Below are 10006 nucleotides of genomic sequence, written 5' to 3' on the forward strand. Positions count from 1 at the left end.
GTGATTTGTTAAAAGTAAACCTGAGCATTGCTTTTAAGAGATTTCATAGACATGCTATGCAGGATTCATAGGAAATTCTTATCTGTAAAGATACTTTGGCTCTCAACAGGTCAACTTGGCTATGTGACATAATAAAAGGTAAAAAAATATATAATCTCACAATTAAAATTTATTTATATTTGATATGCATTTCAATAAAAAAACGTGCTGCTATAGATGATAAATAGAGTGGGTTACAATCTCTTATCCACTAGCGCCGCCACAATGTTGTTTTTGAAACTACACTTTTTTTTTTTTACATAAACATGAATATGATCATAATCCAAACGTTCACCAAAATGCAGCAAAATGTGTTGCTATAATACATACATGCAAATATGTAATTATAAGTTATTATGAACCGAATTATAAACATTTGGTTTCTGTTCACTTTTCTTTTCTTTCTTCCTTTCTTTCTTTCTTTCTTTTTTCTTTTAGTTTGTGGCAGTTTGTGAAAATTTTAACCTGCACGTAAATCAGAAAAAAAAAAAAAAATATATATATATATATATATATATATATATATATATATATATATATATATATATATATATATATATATATATATATATATATAAAATAAATAAAAGGTCAGACTGTGTGGAACTTTTCAAGTCTTTTCACTCTTTCGTGTAATTAAATTTCTCCGTCCATAGATGGCACTATATTACAACATATAGATGTTCTGGCAATAACATGTTGATCTTTTTGACAAATTGAAAAACACCGGAACATGCCTAGGTGATGATACTATTATTCACAAAACATTTCAAGTGATTTCATTAGCACTGCAATAACAGCACTGTACGTCTGCCGAGCCAAAATCTGGTTTACCGTTTGTTAAACAAAAAAGTGTGATAAATCCTTCTAGTTTATTTCTCCACGTAAGGCCACTTTGTTCTTTCAGGAATCAAATTTTAAATCGGTTCGTCCCGATTGACTTCGAATCTTAAACGACTCGTTCAGTCTGAGCCGGTTCAATGATTCATTGAACAGAACTGTTCTAATGATTCAAATCAAAAGAACTGAGCTCTCGACTCCTGGACGAATCAGACAGCTGACAAACATCATACACGTAATATTCTGCACTGCGACTTAAAAGACAGCTTTTCTGTCGGTCACCACATTATTTCGTTCAGTCAAAACACGGAAGAATATGAAATTCCTAGCGTAATAATACATTTTAATTTATGAACACCGTTCAGTCAGAGCTGCTAAGTTCCACGTTAGTTCTTCAACTCCTTCTGCTTACTTGACATATTCAGCCTAGCTGTTTTGCACTGGTTAATGTAGGCGGAGTTTACGTCAAAGTGCCTTCCAAAACAAGGAACGAGTGTCGGCATAAGGGCAGTCAAGTCTGCTACCCAGGAGAAGAGAGACGGACACCTGCGATGATTTCATAGACAGCTTTCTCCGTTGTTGACATTAAAGAGGTAACGTTGATATTAAAACCGGAAGTTCTGTTTGAATGGTCTTGATAGTAAAAAAAAACGTTACTACTAGTTCATCTGCGCCTACAGCAACCCTGGTACTGAGAAATTCAAGATGGTCAATGGCTGTGTATTCCTGATTGGGATGCTGTTATACTTCTTTTTTTTAACAGCCACAGCAGCAAATAAAGTTATTTCGGTATGTTTTGGTGTTCCCATTGGTGGCTTTGTTAGGATGAGCTTCCATAAACTAGAACCAGTTTGTGTTTTTTAAGTGTTCACTGGTTACTTGAATGCATATTAGAGACATATTTGAATGAGGATCAGCAGACTATGGTTTGAAAAGTTTTTCTGTTGGTCTAATACCAATGAATATCTTCAGTGTTGTGGAGGAGTCATGGTCAAAATCTTGGAGAACTCTGAAAGTCCCTTACAAATGTGTTCTATCATTACTGTACTCTTTTAATTGCTAAAACCATTGCTGGAGAAATGCGTGCATGATCACCTGATCATGAACCTATTGTTTAATAAGAATTGTTTACTGGCCACCTTCTTTAGTTGTACCACAACCCTTGAAGAACATGGAAGCATCTGAAGAGACCATAAGAATGACTCCCGTTCCTCAGAGCAAAACATGTCTACAGAATCAGGACACACACATATATCAAGAGAAAAAAAACATCTGCACAAACAGGTAAGTACTACATCACACAGGAAACAGAAAAAAGCTTCCTATATTTTTAGCTTTTGATGTCAAAGTCTGTGCATCCAGTCAAACTTGACTAAAACAGTTATATCACTTGGAAGAAGTAAAGTGTACATTTCCCTGTTATTTTCATAATTAATTATTTGTGGTAAAAAAGTAAAATTAGAAGTTATTTTTGGTATGAAGTAGTCATGAACTAACAATGACTAGTAATGACAATTTTCCTGATTATCATAACTCAAAATTAAAATCTGTGTGTGGTGTGTGTAACTTGGTTAGGAATGATAAAGGTATTTTAAAACATGTTGCTTTAGTTGGGTAACAGTTATTTAATACAAATAATAGCTTAAAGGGGTCGTATGATGCTGATAAAAACAACATTATTTTGTGTATTTGGTGTAATGTAGTGTGTTTATGCAGTCTAACATTCAAAAAACAAATTATTTTCCACATTTTCCATTATTGTTTCCTCTCTATGCCCCGCCTTTCTCATCGGTCTGAAAAGCAAGGTGTGCTCTGATTGGCCAGCTATCCAGTGCGTTGTGATTGGCCGAATACCTCAAGCGTGTGACAGAAATGTTACGCCCCTTAACATATTTTGATGCCCTGTCTGGCCAGAGCAATGAGACATAAACATAAAAACCATTATAAACGTGATATAAACATAATTTCTAGTCGTGTCCTCTTTTGGAAGGCCAAACAAAGTAGTTTTTGCTTTCTCAACAAAACAGCGTCACACACTTTGGCCTTGAGAACAGCGCGACCAGCAGATTCTACGAAGGAGCGTGGGATTGCGGCAACCACATGTGACGACCCCGGGCTGGACTCAGCTTTGTCCATGGTGAGAGCCGATCCGGCGATCCACAGTTCAAAGTTGATGTGTTTCCTCAGTGACCAGCACGGATCAGCTCCAGGCATGATGAAGCAGATATTGTCCTGTTTTAGAAGCCCAAACAATGTAGTTTCGCTTTCATAGTGAAACAGACAGCGTCTATACGACATGGCGGCAGCGGCGGCAACAACAATACTACAACGAGAATAAAAGGTACACTTTCTTTCTTTGCGGGAATATCTGGGTGGTCTTATGCAAATTTTCCCACATAGTGACATAGAGATGTGGGGGCGTGTTAAAAGGAGACGTTTTAGGGGGGTGTGGATGAGTCTTAACTTTTATAAAGAATATCTCTTTGGATTTGAGACTTTAGTCTTTGCAACTTTACAGAACTTCTTCATGCACCAAGAGCTTGTAACACTCCAAAGAGAAATTTGAATTTGAAATGCATCATATGACCTCTTTAATGAAACCCTGTAATTATAACTGTAAATTTCTTGTGATAGCTGTGATGAAGCAGTCATATATACTCAGGTATATTGTAGTTAATTAAATGGGACCACAGATCCAGTCTTAAGTGTAAATTTTTCAAAATTGAGATTTCTACACGATCTGAAAGCTGAATAAATAGGCTTTCAATTGATGGATAGATTTTTATTAGGATAGGACAATATTTGGCTGAGATACAGCTATTTGCAAATCTGGAATCCGAGGGTGCACAAAAAAAGGTAAATATTGAGAAAATCGCCTTGAAAGTTGTCCGAAATGAATTCTTAGCAATGCATATTACTAACCAAAAATTACATTTCCTACATGGTACGAAATTTACAAAAAAAAATTAAGGAAATTATATTTACTAATTATCCTAATGATTTTTGGCATAAAAGAAAAAATTATAATTTTGACCAATAAAATGTATTTTTGGTTATTACTAAAAATATACCCCAGCAACTTAAGACTTGTTTTGTGGTCCAGGGTCACAAATGTGATTAATGTGCAGACTGTTTTATCATTCATCTGGGATGTTGATGATTATAATGTCTGCAATACAGCAATTCAAACACTTGCCAGTGCTTACTGTAAAATTGTTTGTACGCTGAAAAAAAGGCAGTAAATGCACTGGTAATTTAAAAAGCTCTGATAATTTTGAGCCATAAATTTTACATAGCACATTTATCTTTAACAGTAAAACACAATTAAGTGCAGTGCAAAATTCAAAATACAGATAAAACACCTGTAAAAATCAATTCAGAAAATTGCTTCAATTTAATAGTTTTTATAGATTTTTACAGCATAGGCAAGCATGGAAGAAGCCTTGAAAACCAAAGCCATGTGAGCTTGTGTATGATGATTGCAGTGAACACAATTAAGTGATTCAATGATGACTCATGAGAAATTCATGTGATGATTTTTGTTACACTGAATATTCATAGATATTTTGTATTTTTTGTATATTTTAGAGATATTTTGTTTTAACAGTGCCAGTATACAATCAAAATAAGTATACGGGTGCTGTTGAATTATATGACTACATACCATACATACATTTGTGTGGTGCTTGCACATTTTGCTGTATATATATATATATATATATTGTACTCTTCCTTCTCTGTCTCTGTAGGCAGTGGTGCAGCACTGGTGCTATGTTCTGTGTCTGTGGCCTGCTTGAGTGGGTTGATGATGGGCTATGAGATGAGTCTGATATCAGGAGCATTGCTTCAACTCAGGGAAATTTTGATTCTCTCCTGCCCGCAGCAAGAGCAAGTCGTTGGGTCTCTTCTGTTTGGAGCCTTCCTTCTCTCCCTGGGTGGCGGCACCATCCTGGACCGCTACGGACGGCGGTTCTCCATCATCCTCACGGCGCTGCTGTGTGTGTTGGGCACACTTCTTAGCGTGTGTGTGGTGTCATTTTGGGTGCTAGTAGTTGGGCGGATACTTGTCGGCATGGCGGTAGCGCTATCTGGCACAGCATCATGCCTTTATGCGGCAGAAGTAGCACCGGCCACCTGGCGCGGGAGGTGCGTGTGTGTGTACGAGTTGATGGTAGTTTTAGGGATGCTCTTGGGTTTTGGAATGAGCTGGGCATTCGCAGGGGTCCCGGATGGATGGAGGTTTACGTTCGGTGGCGTGCTGCTCCCCGCTTTGCTGCAAGCTGGCATAATGCCGCTTTTGCCACAGAGTCCACGCTTTTTGCTGGCCCAGCAGCGCGACAAAGAGGCTCATGCAACTCTCCTTCGTCTCCGTGCAGGAATCAGAGGAGTAGACGCGGTAGAGGACGAAATTCAGGCGATACGCATGACATTGGGTGCGGAGCACCTGCACGGCTTCCTGGACCTCTTTTGTTCCCGTGACAATATGCTTCAGAGATTGCTTGTTGGTGCTGCACTGGTTTTCTTGCAGCAGGCTACGGGACAGCCCAACATTTTAGCGTATGCATCGACTGTTCTCAGCGGCGTGGGCTTCCATGGGAACGAGGCGGCGACTCTTGCATCCACAGGGTTTGGAGTGGTTAAAGTGGCAGGGACCATTCCTGCAGTCTTTCTAGTGGACAAAGTGGGACCTAAAGTCCTACTATGTGTTGGAGCTGTTGTCATGATGTTGTCAACAGCAACACTGGGGGCCATTACTTTGCAAAGTCACACACATGTTTCAAGCCTATGCAGAGGCCCCGTTAATAAAGCAAACCTAACAGTATTTGGGACGGGAGAAGAGACTGATTTCCAGACAAACAGTCCACTGGGTTTATACCAGCCTTCTTACAGTGAACTTCAAAACAAGCACAAAACAAATGTTTTCCTCTTTAATGACACTAAGGACCATTGGATTTTAAACTATACTAATGATTATAGGACAACATTTATGGAACTGGCTAAGGGTTCTGAGAAAGACAGCTCCAAAATTGCACTTCGGTCTCTTCATGTTAATGAGGTGTCGCCCTCTCTGAAATGGATCTCTCTGGTCAGCTTGCTGGTTTATGTAGCAGGATTTTCCATCAGCTTGGGACCAAGTAAGATTCAGTCACTGTTCACACTGCCACATAAAACAAAAATGTCTTGTTAAAGGAATAGTTCACCTAAAAAATGAACAGCGCTCTTTTGCCCCTGTGTATTCGTTCGAAAAGGTAACTACTCTCCTGTGAACCGCTGTTAACTGCTGTGATTTAATCAGTTCATCTTAAGAACTGGATCAGTCCTTATTATAAGCAAAATTTTTAAGTTAATTCATTAAAAACATCTGACTCAAAATAATATTTTTATGGAGCTTTGCAGCCCCAGTGCCAATTCGCTTTCTGTAATGAAAAAAGATGCCAGAATAATATTCAAATATTTAGAAGAAAGGTAGTCAAGCAGGTTTGGAACAACATGAGATTGATTGAATGGTTTCTTTTTTAGGTGAACTATTCTTTTAATGTTGCATTTCTATGAAAAGCATATGTTGCAGATTTTTTATTTTTACAAGCTGTTTTGTTTTTTCATTATCTCTTGCTTTTTTAAACCAAATGTAATTATCAATCTGCAGTGGTTCATGTGGTTTTGAGTGCAATCTTCCCAACTGGCATCCGTGGAAAGGCTGTGTCCGTCATCTCTGCCTTTAACTGGGCCACAAATCTGCTCATATCGATGACCTTCCTTACTCTGACAGGTAACACACAAACACAGAAAGGGGTTATGAGATCAGTAGGTCATGGTGACCCAGTTGTATTACAGGGAGCAGGCCGCGTATTTATCAGAATCGGGCTTATGAAGTTCATCCAATAAAACCCATGAAGATTGAGGCTGTCTCTGTTTAGATAAGGAGTTAAATAGTCTTGTACTCTGGGTCCTTGATCTGACACTGTTAGGGGGGACATTTTACAATTAGTGAACACCACTATTAGTTTTTCTTAAAGTTAGTGGTTTGATTAAAGGGATAGTTCACCCAAAAATGAAATTTGATGTTTTTCTGCAAACTGAGATATTTAATTCAAATTGTTGCAGTCTATAATGCAAGTCGATGGGAATCACGCTAAAACACAATAAAAAATAATAAAAAAAACCATACACCAAATTAAACCTTACGGCTCGTGACTGTACATTGTTGTGTAAAGACACAAAATGATTGGTCTGTGCAAGAAAATTAACAGTATTTATATCTTTTTTTTTTTATCTAAGATGCACTGAAATGCATGAACTGTTTGAACTTCTTGCTTGCTTGCTTTATGTCAGATCGCAGACTTATAAGTGCATTAACACCACCTATCTATCGAATGGACCATTAACAATCTCCCTACAATCTCAATAAGGAGTGTGGTCCACTTGAGAGATAGGTGGCGGTAATGCACTTACTGTATAAGTCTGTGATCTGCCATAAAGCATGAAGAAGAAGACGCCTCATGCACAGACTGTGTCGAGGATTCGCAGTACAGTTAAAAAACTTCATAAATACTGTCCAGTTTCTTGCACAGACCGATCGTTTTGTCTTTACACATCAATGTACTGTCACCAGCCGCAGGGTTTAATTTGGGTTTGTTTTATGTTTTTTTTGTACGTTTTAGCTGTTGTTCCCATCCACTTGCATTATATGACTAACATACTGCAACGGTTTGAGTGAAATATCTCAGTTTGTGTTCTACTAAAGAAAAAGTCACCTACATCTTGGATGCCCTGGGGGTAACTTAAAAACTAAATTCCTAAGCCTAAGTATTACATTTAATACAAAAACTGTCTCTTACTTTTTGTGCTACAGACATGATTGGCATTATGTTTCTAAAAAAAAAAAGTAAGACAAGCATGACACTATAATGTCCCTCCATGAGTTATGTAAGAGCACAGTTCATTAAGCAATCGATCATTAACTAACTGGGTCAAAGGGATATGTTGTTTTGATTTGAAAAACAGTGGATTGATTATTAATGTTAGAATTTAACCCGGCATGTTGTTCTCATACCCTACAAGTGTTGCTTTAGCCTATCTTAAATTATATAAATCAAAGGTTTTCAGACAGGTCCAGGGATCTCAAGGGGGTCTATGTAAAATTTGAGAAAAAAATTAAGCCTGTCAGTATTAACTGTAAACATTCTCTGGAACAATATTTGTTGTGAAAAGTGCACTGCAAATGCATTTGAATTAAATTAACATTACATAATAGGTGGTAGAAAAAAAAGATACTCTTAATAGAATGTCTTTACTTTTCATATATATTTATATATCAGATAAATAGATACATACATACATATGTATAATTTGCTTTGGCTTCAGTAACCTGTGTTTAAAGGCAGTCCGTCAAACATTCATTTACCACCCGTGGGGACGTTCCTGCAGAGATGGAATGAAAACACAAAGAAACACAAAAATACAAGCACAGAACAATAAACAAAACCGTTTTTGTAGCAGAAAGGAGTGCTTTTCAGAGGTGATTTACTGAGCTGTGTTGTGGTTGTAGAGAGGATCGGCCTGCCCACCGTGATCTTCTCCTATGCTGCTATGAGCTTCGTGTTGGTGGTGTTTGTGATTGTATTTGTGCCAGAAACTAAAGGCCGATCGCTGGAACAGATCTCTAAGGAGCTTGCCATGAAGTAAGCACAAACACTCACACTCACACACACACACACACACACACACACACACACACACGTGTGTGACCAGGATTTCTAAATTGCCTAAAATGTTTTGAGTTTTGGTTTTGTTATCCTCAAACTTGCTGAAGGTAGTGACTGAAAATTAGGCATTGTACATAATCAACCAATTTTGGCATGCAAGAAGGTGGGATCTACAGAGAACAGATGAATCAAAGCAAAAGACAAACATATAATGTATGAGGACTGTAAAGTGCATGTTAACTGGGAAACAAAGCTAAAACCAGCTTTTTTAGACCATTTTAAATCCCAGCCATGACATGTCTGTGAAAAAAAGATGTAAGTTCACCCTGAATTAATGGAGTTTGCTCAGGCATCACTTTTATTATTGCTGTATGTATTAAAATTTGCCATGTAAGACAATTTTATTAATTAAAATAAATTATTATATTAATTGAATTAATTGAATATGTGAATGTTTTAATGCATTGATTAAATCTTAGATATTATATTTGGCTACAAATACACATATTTACAATGAAGGAGAGACTTGAAAATACAGACACTTGGGATGAAACAATTTTTTTCAGCAACCTGTTCTACAAGTTCCCCATTCGGCTAAAAATGTCTTTACAATAGCGGTGTGAGGGTCAAAAACACTCATACACGTGATTTTACAATGTTTGGCACTTTGTCCCATATTGCATGCATCACTGACTTTTTGTTTTAAAGTGCATAACAAAATGATCTGACACGTGTCTTGTTTTGCAGAAATCACCTGAGCAGCAGACTGCTGACTCATAGAAGAAAACATGAAGCCACAGCACAACCCTCACAGGAGGAAAAAGCCCTCACAACTGTTTGACTCTTTACCTAGATGAAGAGGGGAGGTTCACAAGGGTATTTGCTAACAACAGGACAGCCAAGCTTGTTACTACACATTTCAAAGTATTGAAGAGATATAACTGATTGATGTTGTCATTGTGATAATTTAGCTTAATAAACCTTCCCATGGCATGATGGGTCAGTTGAGAAGAGTTTTTTTGTCAATATGATTCATTTGTATTCATTTAAAAAAAGTTTTGGTATTGACAGATTTATATTAAATATTTACAGCTGACTGTTATGAAACACTTAGTAAATTGTGCAATCATGGCCATAAGCAAGGCATGGCAAGTCAAAGCCAAATGCATTTAACTATAGTTAAGATTGTAGTGAATGACTTATAAGAAGTATGTGTGGCTTCACGTGACTTTTTTTACTAGCTGTTTTCGCGACAGTGTTTCAAACACTTATTGGACGAAGACATTATAGGTGCATCTCAATAAATTAGAATGTTGTGTTCATTTATTTCAGTAATTCAACTCAAATTGTGAAACTTGTGTATTAAATAAATTCATTGCACACAGACTGAAGTAGTTTAAGTCTTTGGTTCTTTTCATTTT

The 10006-nt window shown here is 37.2% G+C and overlaps 1 protein-coding gene across 1 annotated transcript; it reads left to right on the forward strand.

Moving 5' to 3' along the window:
* Window positions 1-2031: 2031 nt before the first annotated feature.
* On the forward strand, window positions 2032-9598 carry LOC127945006 (solute carrier family 2, facilitated glucose transporter member 12-like). Its single transcript, XM_052541485.1, is given in 6 exon segments — window positions 2032-2140; window positions 2142-2167; window positions 4633-6014; window positions 6527-6649; window positions 8429-8561; window positions 9333-9598. Coding segments are annotated over 6 exon segments (1848 nt in total). The 5' UTR covers window positions 2032-2050; the 3' UTR covers window positions 9427-9598.
* The last annotated feature ends 408 nt before the right edge of the window (window positions 9599-10006 follow it).

This window comes from Carassius gibelio, chromosome A23 (genome assembly GCF_023724105.1).
Source record: "Carassius gibelio isolate Cgi1373 ecotype wild population from Czech Republic chromosome A23, carGib1.2-hapl.c, whole genome shotgun sequence".
Classification (NCBI taxonomy): Eukaryota; Metazoa; Chordata; class Actinopteri; order Cypriniformes; family Cyprinidae; genus Carassius; species Carassius gibelio.